The sequence below is a fragment of the Besnoitia besnoiti genome, chromosome VI (assembly GCF_002563875.1).
Source record: "Besnoitia besnoiti strain Bb-Ger1 chromosome VI, whole genome shotgun sequence".
Classification (NCBI taxonomy): Eukaryota; Apicomplexa; class Conoidasida; order Eucoccidiorida; family Sarcocystidae; genus Besnoitia; species Besnoitia besnoiti.
Window position 1 is genome coordinate 2,320,796 of NC_042361.1, and position 19,932 is coordinate 2,340,727.

Here is a 19,932-nt window from a genome sequence, read left to right on the forward strand (position 1 = left end):
CGATACCGCACGCTTGGCGGGCACGCGAAACCTTCCTCAGTCGGGAATTCACGCTCTCGGGTTGGCGCGTAGCCCCCCACCGCAGTGTGACTTGTGGCGTGCGCCAGCGAGAACGAGCCTGTCGCGGACGGGCAGATTCGCGCGCTTGCTTTCCCCCTCGCTTTTGGCTCAATTTTTCGCGTGTTTTTTAAGGCTCCCTGGTCGACAACTCTGCGCGCGAGGGAAGAGACATATTTCTTTCTTCGCTTGCCCATTTTGCCGCCTACACGTTTTCAAACACATCCCGGCACCCGCAGGGAAATCTGTAGAAACTTGTGTGTTTCTGCAAACACTGAGAATCAGCTGTGCGTCTCTCATAAGCCTCCTCCGCGCGAAGCGGTTGCGCTCGTCGTGTGGCAGGTCGGCGCTGCAACACTCGCCAGTTCTGTGCTTTTTTGGCTCTTTTCTTGGCTGCGATTACAGCATCTTTGTGACGGCTCATATTACACATCTGTGTTGCAAAACCGGCGGCTGCGAATCTCTGTCGGCTGTTGCAGTAAGGCCTCTCGCTTATTTAGGGTTTAGGCTACAGCTTCGGTTTCGTGGAAAGCAACTTGCTTCCATCCCGGCGCGGACCCGCCTAATCAAAACTGCCCGAGGGGGCGTCCCCTACGCCGTCTCGGTGGCTTCGCGGGCAGGGTTTGTTATGCTTCTGCGAGTTGACAGTTGCGTCTACCTATCTTCCAATTTTCTGGCGAGCTGAATGACCTGAAGGTCACAAGTTCTGTCTCAGTTTCGAACTCGATTCGGACTGGGGTTTTTCGTCGATACGCTCTCGGAAGAAACACCGGCGAAGGTTCAGTTGTCTCAACGAACCCAACCCGCGCTGGAGGAACCTTCGCGGGGAGTACATTTTCGCCCTGGGCAACACGACAGAGGACCCAGGGAACATCATTCGGAGATAAAGGTGTAGCCAGCGTTTGGAAGCCCTCTGTCGTCAGAAAATGGCTTCGAACAAAACACTGGGGAAGAAAATGTCCGTCGTGGACGAGCAACTGAGGGGGCCCGTACCGGTTATGGACGAAAATGATCCTATCTACGACTCTGAATCTGAGGTAACGCACAATTCTTCGGCACCACGTTGTCAATGGTTCATGAGGATTCAAGCATTCAAAAAAAATATGGGTGTGTATGAACTGCCAAACAGGCGGCTGACACTCTTGCACACTGGGCATGGAAACTGGCACCGGGGTGGCGATCCGCGGGTCGCTAGCGCTTTTCCGTGGGCAAGGAGCGTTCTATGGCACAAGCAAATTCACGATGTATCTTTCCCTGGCATTTCGATGCATTTGCACAAGCGACACATCTCGCACGATTCACTTGCCCGCGGGTGCGCGGGTTTGCGTTGAACCGAATCCATGGGGCGTGTGTGTCATCAGAACGCGTGGACTCGCGTGCTGATCTGTACGCCCAACTCAATACACTTTCTCCGGTGATTTTCCCGTCCCGCGTTTTTCATGCCATGCACTGGTGGCACGTTCCAGTTGGCTAGCGTGTAAACTTGGCCAATGCACGTCTAGTGTCTAGAATTCCACAAGGATGCACACAGTGCGCCAGCTCACGGGCACACTGCTCTTCGGTTGGAGGGTTTTTTCGTACGTCGTCTCGTAACAGAGCTCCGTGGCGGCGCAGGCTCTCTGAGGCGAGTGGACGTGGGTGTGTCAGCTCAAACTGTGGCGCTGAATTTCCTCCTTTTCCTGGCAGGACGAAGACTGCTTGTACACAGTCATCGACGTCGCCGCGAACGAGTATCGCCAGGCGCTGAACAAAACCAGCTGCTTCTCTGGTGCCGCGCCTCCGAAAAAGTCGCATTTGACCCTCGAGGAATTTACAAAGTTCGCCAAGGATGCTCTCGACGGTACGCACGAGAAAAAGCTGCGGCGGCGGAAACTCGCTGCTTCACGATACACATTTCCTTCAGAACAAGACGACCAAGTTACACCGGGCTTTCCCGCGTCACCGTGTTGACCGCAGGGCGATGACTGTTTGCCATGCCGTTTTCCCGCCAGTCAGCCACGAAGGGACGCATGTCTGTGTACGTACAAGTGCGTATGCATATTCCGATCCATCTGTTCGTGAATATGTTCAAGTGACCCGAGTGTTTGTTTGGCTTCGGTGTCGCGCTGCAACTACAAGAATCCTTTCTCCCTCGGGTAGTTCCCTGGGCTTCTTGAGCGTCTGAGAAGGGGGCAGCCGCGTCTTGTCGCCGTTTTCTCAGTCTCGTACGCATTGGCTGAGCTGCTGGCACGTCGTGTATGCGCGAGGTGGCGTCAAGGCGCTGCGGCCAGAAGGAGCAGACATGTTGATCGAGCGAGGGAGGGCTTCTTCGCTTGCTCGTCTTTCTGGCGCGGAGCCAGACAGCTGGAATCTCGTGCCTCCCGCGGCGAAGCTACGAACTGAGTCTCTGGTTGCTCAGAACGCACGCGTCGCTGCTTTGTCGCAAGCCTGCGTGTCGGCGTGCGCTTCAGACTCCGAGGCGAGGTTGTCTCGAGTGTGTTTTCAGAGTACTACGCCTCGCACGAGCCGCTCGAACTCGCGCGGTCGCTCCAGGAGCTGAACTGCAGTCAGTACCTTGACTCCTTCGTGGTGCTGGCTGTCCGCTCCGCGCTCGACCGGGTCACGGAAGAGCAAAAGTGCCTCTCTGCCTCTCTCACACTGCTGGCTGACAAACAAATCATCAGCAAACAGCAGATGGTTCGCGCCTTCGAGAAACTCGTCCAGTCTGTCGAGGACCTGAACCTGGTACGGGAGACAGCGAGCTCTCCACCAACGCGGGCGCGCGTCCCCCCCTCCCCGCAGACGCAAGCCCGCACAGCCACCAACACCCGTGCTGCTGGAGAATCGCATCCTCACGTTCAGGGAATGCGCGCTGAGTATCTCCGTCGTCAGTCTGTCTTCGCCTGTGCGGCTGATGTGTGCGCCAGCCGAGGCGACGGTTTGCTGCGTGGATGGCGCTAAGGCGCGAGTTCGCATGAGTGGAGCATCGGTGAGGGATCTCAGAGGCACTCGCTGACCCTTGTCGAGCGTAGGCTGCGTGCGTTGCATCGCGTCCAGCAGGTGCATGCCTTCACGCGAATGGGAATGTGTTTCTTGGGCGTTGCTGGCCTTTTCTTAGGAAAGCCCAGACAACCCAGATCGCGTCTACTTGTTTTTGGACTGCGCGGCGCTTGACGGCTGCCTGGACGAAAGCTACGCTAAACGCCTGCCGGAGAAGTTCCTCGCGTCGCTGTCGCCTGCGATTATGGAGGCGAATCCGCACCTGAGTGTCACGCTTGAGGAGTAAGTCGTGTTTCCTTGTCCACCAGAAGGCCTTTTCCATGCCCTCCAGGAGAGCGAGCCGTGGCCTCGGAGTTCCAGATAGCCATGTTCAGCCAGCAGAGCGTGCCCTAACGTCCCTCGAGCAGCGTCTTCTTGCTGAAGACAGTCTGCCCGAGCGGGCGAGGCCGTCGCCTGGTGCGTCGACTTGAGGAGCTCTCAACCGGCAACTGGCGCACAGCGGTTCCTTGAAGGCCGAACAGCGTTCATTTGATCAAGTGCGGGCCTAGAGTGTGCCCCCGAGGCGAGGTGGAGGCGCGCGCCGTGGCAGAGACGCTCTGGCTTTTTCGTCGGTTTCCTCCGGCGTGAAAGGTAGACGCGAGTGCGGCATCTGGCGTGCGCTTCACATGCGGCCTTCCTGTCCTCAGCCTGAAGAAGTTTAAGGTGGCTGTCCGGGACTTCCTGCCCGACTTCTTCAACTCCGGCAGCATCGATGAACTCCACATCTTCCTAGACGAACAGCGGCAGCCGCTTCTGCAGCACGAGTTTGTCAAGATGGCGGTGGAGTCCTCGTTTGCGAAAGAAAACGAGTAAGCGCTCGAGGCGAACACATCGCAGGAGAAAGCCGTGTAACGCAGAGGCCACCTGACCAGCTCCCGGCGTCTGTTGTATCCACTATATCCCCGTCTACTAGCCTCTCCCTTCGCCGGTTTCCGCGCCCGTAAGGCAAGCAGGCGGATGACAGCGGAATCGTAGATGCTGCTACATCTGTGCACGCGCGGCGGCGGGGGCTTCAGCGCGAAAGGGTTTCCCCAGTTTTCCTCGGAGTGTAGACGCTCAGGTGCGGCGTGTGTGTGATGACTACCCCAAGCGCATCGCGTTTTACAGACGCATGCGGCGACAGGCGTCCGTCGCGTCGCGGATGCACGGTTGAGGGTGAGACGGGTCGGGGCCGGATCTCGCAGCTGCGACAGGAGAGCCTCAGACGCGTTTTGTCGCGGCGCCGTCCCTATGCCTTGGCGCACAGGCACCGCGAGATGGTCAGCAACTCCCTCGACCGGCTGTATGGCAAAGCGCTCAAGCCCGACGACATCCAGTTCGCATTTGCGCGCCTCGTGGGGGCTGTCGACGACATCGCTCTCGACCATCCCGACGCGTACGACCTTTTGTCAAAATTCTTGGTAGGACACGCCACGCCGCAGGCGCCGGCGAAGCGACGGGAGAGGGCTTCATGAGCACCCAACCCGCCGCGTCCGCTGACTCCGCCCCGTCTTCCCATAAAGCGGAAGCGATTCGACACCTCTGCGTGTCTTTTTGTTCAAGTAGCATGTGCGCGTGTGCGCAAGCCCGGCGTCCACGCGTGCGTCTGGCGGGCGAGTGTGTAGGTAGCGCTTCCTTCAGAGACTCCCTGAAGCTGCGGCAATCGTGGGAGACACGACGCGGTTCTCCTGCTGTTCATGCTTGACGTGTCTCGCGTGCCTCTGCGGGGGGGAGACCGCGCCGACGCCGTGCGGCCCTGCGGACAGCCAGGTGCTTTCGTGCAAGGCGTTTTTTTCTGCAGGCTCGGGCGATCGCCGACGAGATTCTGCCTCCGTCCTTCCTCGTGGATCGCTACCGCCTGCACTACGGGGGCTTCGGCGGCATGCAGGTCCTCAAGAAAGTCCAGAAGTGGCTCGCCGAGCAAAATGGCAAGGCCGTGAGTTCGCGGCTGCGCAAGGTACGTGTAGGGTCCCCCTGTCTGGCGCAGAAGGGCGTTGCACTTCACATCGTCGCGCCTTCGGTCTGAGCGTCTTGCCTATGTGAACACACTGAACCACTTTGATTGGGGCGAACGAGTAGGTGACCACTCCGCTTTTGTCGCGCAGAGACACCGCAGGCGAATCTGGACTCAGGACGCGGTCGATTCGCCAAGTGCGCGAGCGGAGCTAGTCGTGAGAGGCCGACTCGTGCAGACGTGCATGCAAGCGTGGGCTGTGGAGGCATATACTTTCGTGCAGTTGTACCGGGGCGCGGCGTGAGGCGTCGGCTCTTCCCTCTTAAGGAACGCAGAGTCCTCTTTGCCCAACTGTGGGTCGGCAACGCGTGTGCGTCTGGCTGCTGCGAAGCAGGTCGCATGGTTTTCTGTGAACCCGGGGCGTAGGTGGGAGGCCGCCAGAAACAGGCCCCCAGGGCAAGTCGTCGCATGCTGCGTTCGCGCGACGTGGCGTTTTTTCTGTTCCGAAGGTCTGCAGTCTGCGTCGTGCGCGCCGTTGCGTGTACAGGTCTGGACCGGCACTGACCCCGACAAGAAGGAGGTTTGCGAGTTCAAGGCGAGCGTGCGGGAGTGCATCTATGAGTACTTTGACAGCAACGACCAACAAGAAGCTGCGCGAATCCTCCGCGAGCTCGAGCTGTCGCCCGACCAGGTCGGTCTGCGGTCGGCACGAAGTCCAGCGGTCACTCAGGCGGCATCCGTGGTGCCAGTCTGCGTGTAAATTTGCGAATTTAGTCGCGTGCGGAGGCGTGAATGTAGCTGCGAGAGTACGTGTGTCCAAGAAGCCAGCGACGGCTCGCGTGCGTGGAGAGTATCCGTTTCGGGGCCACGTGGTCGTGCAAGAAGTCTGCTGTCTAGGCGGCGCTTCGTTTCGCGGCCCCCTACCGCAGTTTTGTGCGGCGGCCTCGCATACAGCGTCGAGAGATCATGGCCTGCGGGGTGAAGTGGCTTCCGGTCTCGAATGACGCAGTGGAATCGTGTCAGCACTTCTGTATGCACACCTTTTGTATGTACGTATGTATATGAGCACGTGTTACGTAACGTGCGTGTGCTTGCTTCCGCGCGTCTTCTATTTTGCAGGCGCGCGCGTCGCGTCTGAGTCGTTCTGTGCCTCCAGTTCGTTTGTGCACCGGGACTTGTTTTGGAGTGGCTGTCTGTTCTGTATGTTCAGGTGGCGGAGATGGTGAGGAAGCTTCTCGTGGCTGGAATGGAAAAGGCTGCGGCGGGCGAGTCCACCACGGACAGCGTGTTTTCGTTGCTCACTCACTTGCTGGAGCGGACAGATATCGACGAGGAAATGATTCAAAAGGGATTTGAGCAGGCCCTGCAGTTGACGGAGGAGGTAGGCCGCCATGGGGGGCATGGGCACTTAATGTCGCGCAGACATCTCTTTCCTGTCAGGGTTGCTGTACAGGGAGGATCCCGATTTGGCGGAAAGAACGCGGCGGCTAGTGGGGGGGTAGGCCGGAGAGAAACTGTCGACCGCTCAGCTCTGTGGCAAAAACCCAAATCCGCTGCCAGCATCAACAAGAGCCTGGACAGGCATGCTTCGGCAGGATCCTTGGGTGTCTGTTCGAAGGCGTGTGTCGCCGACGGTTGTTTTTTTGGAAGCTTCTAACTGCACGCTACAGCGATCTGAGAACAAGGATGTGACCCTGCCGGCTTTGCTACGATGTGCTGGCTCCTGAGCGATCCGGATCGCGCTCGAGCGCGGTTTGTCGCGGATGCATCTGGCGGTGTTGTCTTTATTCCTGAGGGAGCATGCGCGCTCTGTGCTAGAGTTCTGCGGAGGTTTTCAGCGTCGGGCCCCGGTAGAGAGCAGTCGGCAACGCTGCGCAAGCCGCCGGTTTTTTTACGACTTCATCCTGCGCGCTGCTGTTGGTTTTTCGCAGATCAAACTCGACATCCCTGACATGGATCAGCGATTTCCCCAGCTGGTGGAGGAGGCAAAGAGGCGCAAGGTGCTGCCCGCGGAGTTTTAGGAAGTTCGAATCGACTTGGACGAATGTGGCAATTTTGACGAGAAGCATGTGTCGACGCTCGCGTGAGTGAAATCGACGAAGCCTCCGGTTTACATACGCAGCAGACTGTCAGTGGTGAGTCGCATGATGTGGTTGTTTTCCCAGCCCTCACAGTCACGCCAGACCTGTCGCAATAACGTGTCTCCCTCCAGATTGTCCGCGGGTCTGACGCCTGCGCTTTTTCGGTGTTTTGTGTCGTATAGAAGAAGCTTGAATAGAACTCGCTGAAGTACAGCGAGTTGTTGGGCATGTTGTTTCCATAGTGATGAGGTATGTGAAAAGACATCTGCATCCACGCTGTTCAAACACCCAACTGGAGGCACGGGCAGGTGCTTTGAGTTTCAAACGGAAGCGCGCCAGAGAATCAGAGCTGAGAGCGCAGTGGGTTGCCAGGAGGCTGCGTCCAGCACTGTGTCGGCGGAGTCGCCCGCTCAGCGTGGAATTCCGCGGACGTGTTCGTTCAACCGAAATCGTTGTTGCTCGAGAGGCCTGCAATTCATTTCAAGCCCTTATTTGCGTGCGGAAAGCTTCAGTGTGGGTTAGGGGCATGAACGGCTGTCCCCGAAGCTGTGTGTTGGATCATGCGCATCGGGTTTCGCTTGATGCACAAGGAAAGGCGCGTGTAGTTGCGTTGATGGAATTTTGAAACCTTATCAGGCTGTGTCTTCCGTATCACACGCAACGTCTTGAAGCGAACTCCTCTCGTTTCAGTTATTTCCGCCGTCGAGACACACGCGAATGCGGCGTGGCGCCTGCCGTCCACGCGTTGCCTTCACCGGATGCAAAAAATTACTTCAGTCACCAACCACGATGCCGCGGGATGCACATGGCGGTAGCCCGCAGTACTGTCGCCGGACGGTCGGAAGTAGGCACGTGAACCGCGGCTGCATGCGACGGACTCGGACTGCTGCCAGCTGGCGGGTTTTCCTACCGCAGCGATTGTGACTATCTCGCAGCACACAGGTCTCGTGGGAGTTCGTGGGATCTCTGCCTGGTGACTGCAAAGTTCGGGCCGCGTGGCGCCTACGAAGGCACGTGACTAACGCCGTCGACTTCTTCGGCCCCGTGAGCGGGCAAATGACTGTGAAGGCCGCTTCTGTCGTATGCGACCCTTTTTGAGGCGGACTTCTTCGGCCCCGTTAGCGGGCAAGTGACTGTGAAGGCCGCTTCTGTCGTATGCGACCCTTTTTGAGGCGGACTTCTTCGGCCCCGTTAGCGGGCAAGTGACTGTGAAGGCCGCTTCTGTCGTATGCGACCCTTTTTGAGGCGGACTTCTTCGGCCCCGTTAGCGGGCAAGTGACTGTGAAGGCCGCTTCTGTCCGTATGCGACCCTTTTTGAGGCGGTAGTGAAACGGCTAACAGTATTGCTCGAGACGCGGTCGCTGTCGCTTCACCAACCGACAGAAGTCTGTGAGACGATTAGGTGTTCCTGGCCCCTCACCGCGGGATATTTCGGGATGTAGTAGCATCGCCTCCTGTACTACAGGTCGGAGGGCCTGGCACGAAAAAAAACGGGCCCTCTATTTTGGCGAAACGGATTCGGTCCCAAGCTTTGTGCATGAGACAACGCTGAGGTCCTCCACAAAGAGGAGGCGCGGGAAAACAGCCAGGGTTTTACGAAAGAGCCACGGAATTCACCGCCAGGCACGTTGCTCCGTTCCTTCGATCGAAGTATGTACGATACTCAGGAGAGTATTCGTTAAAAAGTACAGGGACTGCCCCCCTGTCAGTGACTACTGCGGATTCACGGCTTTATGCAGAATGTTGTCGGTCAATACAAAACGAGAGGTACACACCTGGCGAATTATTCGGACTCGACCACGTAGACGCAGTTGAGTTCACAGACAATCCCCTCCATGGATGCGCGCAGGTCCCTGGCTATGTGACCTGCGGGCAAGCAGGGGGGTGTCTTACGACGAACTGCTCCCAGCTGACTGCGAGACACTCGGCTGTTCACGCTACAAGAAAGGGGACTAGCAAGAGCTGTAGTGACTGTCGCGCATAAGTGGCGTCTACACTTTTCCAGTCTAACCCCCCTTCATTCCGGCAAAAGGTGTCTCGTTTGCGGAGCGAAGTGACTTCTTTGTCGTTCGCTGCCTCTTCTCAGCAGTGTCCCTTCGGGGCAGTGGCATGTGAACGCCGCGCAGCGTGCCTTCAGGGCGCGAGGGTGGCTCACACACGCCGAGTTTCAGCTAGGGCGCCGTACTGCATCTTCTCCTCCGGAATTGTATACATTCTACTCGAAACGTGGTGTACGGGCAAACTCCTCCCTTCGGATGTGTCAGTGCCAGGCCGCGAAATGCCCTCGTGCCTCCGAGCCGTGGCGAAGAGGTCGGCGCAGAAGCAGACCGGCACGGGCGTGAGGAGCTGCATTGATCCGTGAGCAAACGCAGCCTTCTTCTTATTGTTCTTCACATGATCTGATGAGCTACGAGGAGTGCCCTTGGCGGCCTGTGTGCGAACTTTGTGGCGTGCTTGGAAGACAGAAGTGCTCCGGGAGCCGTCGTCGTGGATGGGTGGCAAGAACGCTTTCTGCGGATGCAGTCCGCTTGCTTGTACAAGCTTAGCCTAATTGTATTGGTAATGGCCATGCCATCCACATTTTTCCGTCAGAACCGAGTAATTTACTTTGTTGCTGGGGTCTCACGAGATCCAAGTCAGTTGCCGCAGCGGTTTGCTCCGACACGCCCTCAAACTCGTCCACGAGAGAGCGACATCTATGTTAGTCACTCCTCCGTCCGTACTGTTGATTTGCAAGGGTTCCAGGATTTGAGTCTCCTTCCCCTTCACCAGGTCCTGTATAACGGCTCACTACTGAGTTAAAGCGCTACGAGAATTCGCCAACGCACCGGGCTGATAAGCTTCGGTTTCTGTATGTCTGCTTTCTGTGTACTGCCGCTCGCGTGGCATCGCACGCGTCGAAATCTGACGACTGAGGTTCGAAGAGGAAAGGGTTTCCGGCATTGTGAGCGTACGAAAATTGTTATTGCAGTCGCTTTACAACGGCGCACGCCTAAGGGTCCTGCAAGTCCTTTGGCATCATGCGGTGTTCCACTATAGTTTCTTCTTCGCTCGGGGGAGGAGAGCGCAGAATGATGGTCCGACCTTCCCAGAGTGGCGGTGCAGCCAAACGCTTGCACAGTTGCTTCCCATTTCTCGTCTCGATATTCCTGGTTTGGTGCCAGGTTCTCTGCTTGTTTCCCTCCTACACCTCCGTCACCGGTTCGCCAGCAAGTGGGTCTCTCCAAGCAGTACCAGAGGAGGGACAAGTGGCGAGCGGTGCATTGGTTGAGGTCGGTACTGCCCTCCACCAAACCAGTATGAGCATGGACAACCCTGACTCAGTTCTACAGCCTTCCTCAGACGCGGCGTGGGTTTGTCGTGTATCCGTTTTCGGTGGCGTGTGCGCAGGAAACTCAGGCGACTCTCTCCTGGGGCAGTGGCGCTTTTGTCCAAAGGGGCAGTGCTGCAGCATGTCGAAGTGTGGCGTGGGCGGCTGCTCGGTTGGAATATGCGAGTGGTGGTCGAGTGTACTGTGTCTGATCAAAAATAATGACTATGCAGACGATAAGTGCAATTGCCAAAGATATGGAGAGCGGTGCTCTCCGAATGCTGTGTGTAAGGACGTTCTCTCCGAAAGGGGGGGCTCCTTCTGCGTCTGCAAAAAGGGTTACATAGGAGACGGGAAGACCTGTGAGTTCGATCCCTGCTCTGTCGACCCGTGCAATCCCGGGAGCTGCAGGCGAAATGGCAAGACATACACCTGTTCCTGTCCGGAAACTTACGTTGTCGCTCAAACTGAAGCGGGGGAGCGCTGCGAAATCAAGAAGAACTATTGTCTCGGGGAACCCTGTGGCCCCAAGGAAGCAACCGCCGACTGCGTGGGCTTTGACGATGGCACATACGAATGTATTTGCCAGGATTCCTACGTATTCAACGGAAAGATATGTGAGCGCTTCGAAGCGTGTGCGGAGAATCCGTGCGGTGATCCTGAGGGAGTGATACGATGCACAGCAGATGGTGAAGAATATTCGTGCGAGTGCCGCGAAGGTTACGATCTCGTAGAAGATCCCCCCGGGAAGCAAAAGTGTGAAAAGAATTCGTGTTATGGCAATCCGTGCGGTCCATCGCATCTCGTCCAGTCCTGTGCTCCGCGCCAGCCCGATCAAACGAGTCCAGCGACATACACGTGCCTGTGCACGACGACCGGTGTCTTGCATGTTGACCCCGATACAGGCGCCCAGTCGTGCACTCCAACCGATCCGTGCGCCACCGAACCCTGCGGCTCTGCAGCGGTGGTAGATTCCTGCATCAACGAGGGCAGTACATACAGGTGTAATTGCAAGCCGGGACATGTATCCTTGGAAAAGCAAGGCAAAAAACAGTGTGTGGAAGGCGACCCCTGTGAGCTAAATGCATGCGGAGCTGAGGAGCTAGTAGACAGCTGCTCTACCGACTCATCGAAATATGTCTGTGAGTGTTCGGCAACGGCAATCAAGGGGCTAAACGATGATGGGCAACAGGTCTGCGTGAGTCGACAGGACTGCGAAGCAGCGTGTGGTCCTCTTGAAGGTGTCAAGCAGTGTGATCGTCGGTTTGGCGGTGGTCTGAAATGTCAGTGCAAGCAAGGCTACGTTGCATCTGGAACGGGTAACAAAAAGCAATGCGTGAAAGGGGACGTGTGTCTCAACAAGCCATGCGGTTCCTCATCAGCGACGCAGCAATGCACTGCAGAGAAGGATGGAAGCTACTCCTGTGTTTGCAAAGAGGGCTATGATCTCCGCTTTCGAGAGGATGGCACACAAACATGTGCTGAAGCTGGTGAGTGCACTGGCTCCCCCTGCGGCGCCAACTCCTCTATCGGTGTCTGCACGCCAGGGCCAAGCGCCTACACATGCACATGCGTCCAACCGTACGAGCGGTCAACGAATGAGGATGGTAGAGAAACATGCAAGGTGCCTGAGCTTCTTGCCCCAGAACCGACAGTCCCGTCGAATACAAAGACGGAAGAAGAATCTTCTTCCACAAGTCTGGCCGTAATGGGCATCGGAGGTCTGTTGCTGCTTGGTGTCGGCACAGCGTATTTCCTAAAGTCCAACGGCGATGACCAGCAGAATGCGATGGAGCCCTATGGAGTCGACCCGATGGCCCCTCCAGGAGGCTTTGGGCCTCCTGGGCCCGGTGGACCTAGCCAGTTGTATGCGAACGCTCCCCGAAACTCCATGTGGCAGTAAAAGGATGCTCCTAGTTGCAACGCTACAATGGACTGCCGCAAATGAGTGTACGTTGTGCATGCTCGGTGAGCTCCACACGGTGGTTATTCGCTCGCAAGGCCCTGTGTTAAGCTACTTTTTTTGCGGAACTTTAGGGTACTCTATGCGGTACAAGAGAGCAAGTGGACGTGACGGAGTGGTGGGAGTTGACGGCGGGCGCCAAGTAAGACGCAGTACATCGAAAAGGCGCCATCGGGCCTCTGAACCAAGGGAGGATGGTTTCGGGTGACACGAGTCCGGGGCGTCCGTTGTTTTCGTCTGTCACGTTTTCCGCGTGTCTGGGTTATCTTCGCTGCTGTAAAGGAGTTCCGAGCGCTGTATGCATAACACGCCATAAAACTTCGGTGGTATATGAAATATGTATATATACGTATTGGGGAATCCGGTAGGGTTTTGTCACGGGGGACTGAGAGTGGCCGCAGCGGTTGGAGCCGGTTTTCATGATAGCAACGCGGATCGAATGTCACCACGCTACTGATCGTGTTCTCTATAATGCTTGTTCCCTTGTGTACAGTCAGTGATTTCAAAATGTTGTAGGTTTCGAAACCCCTAGCAACCGGAAAGTGCGAAATTTTTATCGGGAAAAAGTCTGAGGGTTAATGGAACGCCGCAAGTCGTGTATCGTCATCACTGCGGCATTTCTGTCAATGGTGTTTGGTCCGGTCTCTGGTGCAAGGTCCTGTTGGTGAAAAATAACGCTTCGTAAAGGCAGGAGCCGCCTGTACGGTGACACGGGTATCACCGATATGATTGCTGAAAGCTTTGCGTCAGGCGAACATGCTGTACCACCGCCATTTCGGATCTTACAGCAACAAAGAACGATTCATTCATGTTGGGTTGCAATCTAAGGATACCGCAAAGTTTTTTTGTAGAGTGACGTAAAGTGTCACGAGATCATGCAGAGGAAAGAACCGCAGGGCCTCTGATCCAGTGGAAGCGTGAATGATGCAGTGATCAAAAAAATACAAATCTGCAAAGCAATGTATCCAATTCATGCGCTAAATCCCTAGCACAGATGCGCGAAGGTGAAAACGCCGCGGTGGCTCACTCGTCCTGCGCAGAATGAGGGGGCTGTCCAGAGATCCAGCGTCGCCGGGTATTCTAGAGAACCTAGTATGAAACTAGATTCCTACACAGGCGTCTTCCATGGCAGCGTCCTCAGGGGCACTGACTTTCTTCAGAGTCGAGTCACCGGGTCTTCTCTCAATTATGGCACATGTGATACAAAAACCTTTTTCTTGGCCCTGTCCCTCATTAGAAGCCCGTTGGCAGCTGACCCCTGATGGTTAGTGGTCCCGGTTTCTTTTCTGGCTCTCAGTGAGATTCCTTTGTTTCGCCTGAGTCCGATCCGTATGTGGAATGGGCTTTGATCAACCGAGAGTCGAAGCTGACAACAGAGATCGCCACCTCCCGTAGCTACCGTGAGTTGCTCTAGTCAAAGCCGAGTCGCGTGAAGCTACTCAGGATGCGAGTAGCCCGTCTGCGATTTGTACTGGGGCTCCATATATCAAAACAGTACCTCCTCTATGGCGACTCATAACCAGCGTCGATGAGGACGCTATGTCGCTACGATTGCCGAGGAACAAGGCGTGCTGCTGAAGCGGGTCTCCGTCCAATGCTTGCATCGTACAGTTGGATCGGAAACACGTGGGGTTGTGTCAGCTTGCCTCATATGTAGAAGTAGAGTGCGTCATGAATGTTAGAAGTGTCTCCCCCGCACACCTGGCCCCTTTTCAAGTCTTCTGGCATTCGCGACCTCGGAACGGTATCTTTGGAATTGGAGACCCGTCGCTCTGCCAGTGACGTCTGACTACCCAATGCAGGAATCCAGTACACCGACTTTTCGAACCGACCCCGCTTGTGTTATTCCCTTAGACACTCGCAAGAGCACAGGAAGTTCGCTAGCGACCTCTACCGTCTTTCCGTTTCCGAGTGATGGTGGTTTGCAATGTGACAGAGGCTCCAGAGTGGGCGCGTCAATACTCCGCAAGGGTGAAGTTGGTGAGCAATGGGGAACGCTCGAAGACTGACGGAGAATGCCACAGATCCTGTTTTTCCGCATGCGACGTAACAGTGTCACATTGAACAACAGTTGCGATAAATCCGCTTGTTTAGTTTGTGGCATTGGCCCATCTACAACCCTAAATCTAACGCGTCTTCTATTTGCGCCACATCCGCAGGATTTTATAATATTAGCCTAGTAGTTACACAGTGCCACTGGGCGAGCACACCACCGCGGCACTGCAAAGCCCGGCGGCGTGAGGTGGGGGACGGAGGAAGAGGTGAGGAGGCAAGTTTCATGAAATGCGTAGAAACCGCGATAACCGCAAACACCCGTCGCCTGTAATTCGACGTGGTTTTCTGTAGCACTGGTGGGGTTTGAGCATCCACTACTACAAGCCTGGGTACGAAATCTCTACTCTTCCGCACTGTCTCGAGGTCCTCTCCGCGGATGGATTTATTCTGACAAATCTCCGTTCGCAACGCAATCAAGCGCATCTACATTGCTCTCCATAGCCATTACCCAAAGCTCTGGCAGCCCCCTCCCCCCTCTTTGTGTCCCGGGGACGTGTTCCCAGCACGAGTTGAGAAAGTGGTTCTGAAATAGTATCTCCAGTACAGCTTATCCGCAAGAACGGCTTTTCAAGCACTCACACAAGCTTCGTGTCCACGAACTCCCGCCACAGATCACGGATGGCAATGTCACAGAAGCTTGAGGAAGCCGATGCTTCTGATGACGTGTAGTTTTCTTTGTCTCGTGTCCACAAAGCAAGTCCTTGGATTGAGTCACCAGACAAACATTAGCCAACTTTTCACGCCTCGTCATGCGCTCGAGCGATACAGTGGGTCTACTGGCGCCGCAAACATGAGCACGCTCGGAGGCTAAACGCGGAAGATCCGGCGCCGTGCTGACCGTCTGACGCTAGACGGACGCGTACACGCAATTCCCTAGCAGAGCGTACACCTCTAAGCAAGCCCGCGACTCCGCTCAGTTCTCCCTAAGCTGACGCCGCGGCCCTGCGGTCAACGTTTCGGCGAGAATGCGTTCGACAAAGATCTGAGGACAGCTGGTCATGCGCAAACCGGGATTCACATGGCGTCGGAACTGCAGGGGCGAAAGAATCTGCGATCAAGAAGAGAATGGCGCCGCCCGACCGCGTCGCCCACCTACCCCACACGGCGTTTTCGTGCACGCTAATGAACTTCAACAGAGCACAGCTTCATTTCTTCTTTTTCTTTTTGGTCGAGGAGGAGGGCGACGGCGCAGGAGCAGATGCGGCGCTGCGGCTCTTCAGCTGAGGGATCAGCTCGCACATGCGCTGCAACAGGGCCTTCTCTAAAAAAGTTGCGAATCACATGTCACAATCTGCTGGTATGAGCGATCTCCGCAGGACCGCCGCAAGATTCGTGGCGCACTTCTCATTCTCAACACGTGCTCCACAGAAGCAAGACCAGTGCAGATGCTAGGCGGTTCCACGTCTGCTTGGTTCCCTTGAAACATGTGGTTTGATCTACCAGCGTATATTCTAATTCTCACATCACAGATAGTTCACTTCTGAAGCGGCCACGAGAGCGACGTGAGTACTCTGTGCGTGCAAATTACTAACTCCATGTGCGAGGCATTTCCACGGAGCCAGAGACTTCGCCAGTCAAATTCCTCAGCACGCGCGCGGTGTACAGGAAGTGTCTCGCGACCCCGTGAACATTCGCGGCGTCCACCCGGTCCGTAGCTGAGCTACGCAGGCAGTTCTACACGCTGCAACTCGCAACTTACTGTGAGGAATCTCAGGATTGAACAGATTGTTATTTTCGTCCCGCAGCTGAAACCGAAGCCGACCGTATGAAAGAAGCCAATCCCGCGGATATTTCTTCAGCTGTAGGCGCGTCACAAAGAAAAACATGGCAGCTGCCTTCACTTCGTTCGAGACTAACACGGACGCCCTAAGTAATACATCAGTTTCATGACGTTGTAGCCCAACGTGCATTCAGCGGCCGAATCCATGACCAGCACTCCAACGAAGCACCTTGCATATCCTATGCGTGGTATGCGAGCAAGTTTTCGAAAGTTCAAAAGATCCCGGATCGACTGCCCCCGTGGACTCCGACCTCATAAAGCGTGAACTGTCTTCGTCTCATGACCGCGGCAGCTGAGTCCGTGAGGTCTGCGACATTGTGACTGCCTGCAGTCCATATAAGGGTGTATCCGCAAATACACTTTTCTGCGGGGACATGATGTGAGTTGTGTGTGGCACGCACATAATCGCAGACGAACCTACTTTCAGCCGTGCCTCTCACGGCTGTCTGCCTTTCACATCGCAGCGCATCCTCTGAGCGACTGGCGAAAATGACAACGCATCCCTAGCATCAGGTCCCTGCTCGGGCATCCTGACTCCGTCAGTACACCACACCTACATATTCTATCGCCGACGGAATGTTGAGGTGATCGCATATCATCTTCATTTCGTCCACCTTGGGATCCTCGACAGCGACGGTCAACTGCACCCGCCTGCCCATTGCTGCTGTCCGCTTTTTGTTGATATAAGCTGGGTAGACGATCTGCCACCGGCTTCGGTCTACACCGTCGTTCTGCACCACCCCCGCTCCGCCTCCTTCAGGGCCCATGCCGAAACCTGCGGCGCCGCCTCCGCCCGGGGCCCCGCAGCCAAACATTTGAGCGAGAAGCTCTGGCGACACTCCATCAGGAAGGCCCGCAGGCATTCCGCCGAGAGCCGCAGCATCCCCCAAGCCCCCTGGAAAGCCGGGAGGCATTGCAAAGGGGAACCCTGCGGGCATCCCGCCCCCTCCTCGGGGCTGGTTTCGCTGCCGCCTCATGGAGGGGAGAAACAGTACGCAGCTATATCCTCGCAAAGACACACTAGGCATCCATATTCAAGCGACGTGCACTGGCCGCATGCAACACAGCCAAAGCCGTAGCAGTGACGTCACAGGACCGATAGACGTTTCGGAATCGTCACACGGACACAGGTGCCGCCCGACGACCTGGAGGACCTGACGGCGCCACTGGGACGTGCAAACCGAACGAGGACGAGTCGACTGAACCGGGAAACACGCCCGAACACGATACAAATAGTGTTTATGGGCCGGGGCTTCGGAGAACTGGTGAGCCACGCGCGCGTGGCAGCACTCCAAGAGGATGCTCGTGGGTTCACGGGAGAGCTCCGAACAAACTCTCCCCTCCGCAAAAGGCCAAATCTCCGGCAAGTAATTCCACCGTATTCCGTGAGCTTCAAAGGCTACAGCAGAGCTGTCTACGGCCACTCAGCTGCTGCTGAGAAACGCCGAGCAGCAGTATACGATCTGTGTTCACCGAGATTGCATGCATATACTTCTGTCGGTATCTCTTGCGACACGGGCTTCGCGTCTATGTTGCCCAAAAGACAAACACTTACAAGAACCGGAGCAACTCTCGTTCTTCACCATTGCGTCGTTTAATTTCAGTCTGAGCTGCACTGAAACTGCCAGTTGATCGTCACCGGTATCGCCGCAGACGGCGAATGCATGCGGAAACTCGCGCCCCGGAAGGCTGCCTTGTGCGAGCTAGAGCAGGACAAGGTAGACAAAGCATACGAATAGCGGAACTACCACACACTGAGCAGCGGCCACGTTATGACATTGCGTTGTGAAGAAAACTTTTCTTTCAATGAAAGACAGCTCCCTCTGCCACGCAGGAGTCTATAGCGTTGCAGACCGGCACGACGTCACGCGTGCCCGGTACTATGACCCCCCACCGGCTGTTTGAACAGATCTCAACCTGTAGATAGTGGTGACACAGCACGCACGGACAGAAGACACGAGATGAATTATTTGGAAGACGGATGCCCTCAGCAGGAACCGTTTACTACCGGAGACGGCGATACCTAGCACCGCATGACGAAAACCATGTGCTTTTTTAGAGCACGATTCAAATCGAACACACAAAGACACTATGGTCGTAGAATACTGAAGTTAATCCTCCGAGCAGGGGGGCAGGGGCAGCATCTCACTGGTGGCTCCTTGGAGTGCTGTTACACGCACAAATTGGCGACGGCAGTAGCCATGAGCACCTGCACCGCATAACATGCTAAGAAGTACCATTCAGGTGTAGTCACCTACGATGACCCTATCGAAGAAAAATGGCTGCCGCTTTTTCGTAACGTCTTTAGCTAAGCGACGGGTCTAACGTAGATTGAGAAGGGAGGCTAGTCCAGCTGCTTATGGTTTTCCTTGCCCTCCACCTTTCTTCAGCTTATCTCGACCAAGAATAAAGTCTGAGCGCTCAACATTGGTCCCGGCGCGATGCGAAAGCCCAGCCCCGTGAAGTTAGCCGGGGACGACTCCTGTACGTCATAGTGGGCTCCAGTGGTAGCGCGTGGCAAGCTGAAAGAAACGTCTAGATCGAGAACTTGTTTTACGTAGAGTCTTCAACGTGTGGCGCTTCCGGACAGCTATGCTTGACTACATCAGTAAGAGCGAGCAAACGAAGAGGAACCTTCAGATTGCACACGGGGCAACCACGTCGGACAACCTTCCCGCTGCAGCACTCCTCTCGAAATGAGACTTGTCACAAATATCTAAGAGGGACGGCCTCGGATACTTACAGACGGACAGACTACCTACTGATGAAGCCTCCGAAAACGTACGTGCCACCCCCACCCCCCCTCCCCCCAGAGTGAGAGTCATGCTACTCGTACAGCTTGTTTAGATATGTTGTTGGTTCATATATACGCTGGATACCACTATACTCATTGCACGTAGCATGATAGCCATGAAAAGCACTGGTGTTCCAGACATGGATAGAGCGAAAAGAGACAACCATTGCCATACTCGTTCGCCAGATACATCGTCGACCCACGGAGGCGCCCGCACATCTTCCCCGTCGCTGAGGAGCAAAATAAGATCTAGACGCAAACCAAAAGATGAAGAGAACTCAAATTATATCTGCCACGGTTGCAGATTCACTCGCCCCTAACGCAGGAGGTACTTTATTCCACGGGCTACACGCCACACCACACCTGGCGCGCGAAATCGCATGACAAATGGGACACTTTCCCAGTTGGCCTATCCATCCTGGGTGATTTTATGCCTGCTGTTGTTCTTTGTTACACTTCTGGACAGTCCCCTTTCCGCTTTGAAGAAAACTCAAAAACGGTGTAGCCTCACGACACAGCACCTGCTCGTCTGTGTATGCGGTAGATACCAACTTGAGGACGTTTAAATCTGCATCACGTAGCCTCATGCATGTCTCACCAGTACTGTTTGAGAAAGAGAATGCGTGAGCGCTGCGAAAGTTTCTGCCTGCAAGTCCGTAGTTGTTGACGATACGGCTCCGGCATTAAAGGCCACTCCATCCTTGGATGCGTCGCACTACGACACCGGTGTGTTCGCGTATATTCGTTAGACACTGTTCGAGCTGCCCACGTTAATCCGCAAATACTATTTTCTATAGACGGCGGTCTTCTGTCATGACATCGGCGGAAGCCATGCCAGATCAATGGCAAAGCGGCGTACGCAGTGAACGGCATGCAGGACTGCGTGCGCTTGGTGTGCTTCTACCAACTGCAGGCAGTAAAACAGGACACGTGCACTAGTC

At 55.7% G+C, this 19,932-nt stretch overlaps 3 protein-coding genes across 3 annotated transcripts; 2 read left to right on the forward strand and 1 right to left on the reverse strand.

The window, feature by feature from the left end:
* Positions 1–983: 983 nt before the first annotated feature.
* BESB_067350 (MA3 domain-containing protein) lies at positions 984–7,029 on the forward strand (the record flags this gene model as incomplete). Its single annotated transcript, XM_029365128.1, has 10 exons — positions 984–1,094; positions 1,744–1,897; positions 2,543–2,781; positions 3,155–3,318; positions 3,723–3,884; positions 4,322–4,475; positions 4,856–5,011; positions 5,556–5,699; positions 6,219–6,389; positions 6,940–7,029. The coding sequence occupies 10 exons, from the start codon at positions 984–986 to the stop codon at positions 7,027–7,029; spliced, it is 1,545 nt and encodes a 514-aa protein (XP_029218711.1).
* A 3,080-nt stretch (positions 7,030–10,109) lies between these two features.
* On the forward strand, positions 10,110–12,302 carry BESB_067360 (microneme-like protein; the record flags this gene model as incomplete). Its single annotated transcript, XM_029365129.1, has 1 exon — positions 10,110–12,302. The coding sequence occupies one exon, from the start codon at positions 10,110–10,112 to the stop codon at positions 12,300–12,302; it is 2,193 nt and encodes a 730-aa protein (XP_029218712.1).
* A 3,260-nt stretch (positions 12,303–15,562) lies between these two features.
* BESB_067370 (SRP19 protein) lies at positions 15,563–17,111 on the reverse strand (the record flags this gene model as incomplete). Its single annotated transcript, XM_029365130.1, has 3 exons — positions 15,563–15,678; positions 16,117–16,216; positions 16,755–17,111. 3 exons carry the CDS (start codon positions 17,109–17,111, stop codon positions 15,563–15,565), a joined length of 573 nt encoding a protein of 190 aa, XP_029218713.1.
* Positions 17,112–19,932: the final 2,821 nt, after the last annotated feature.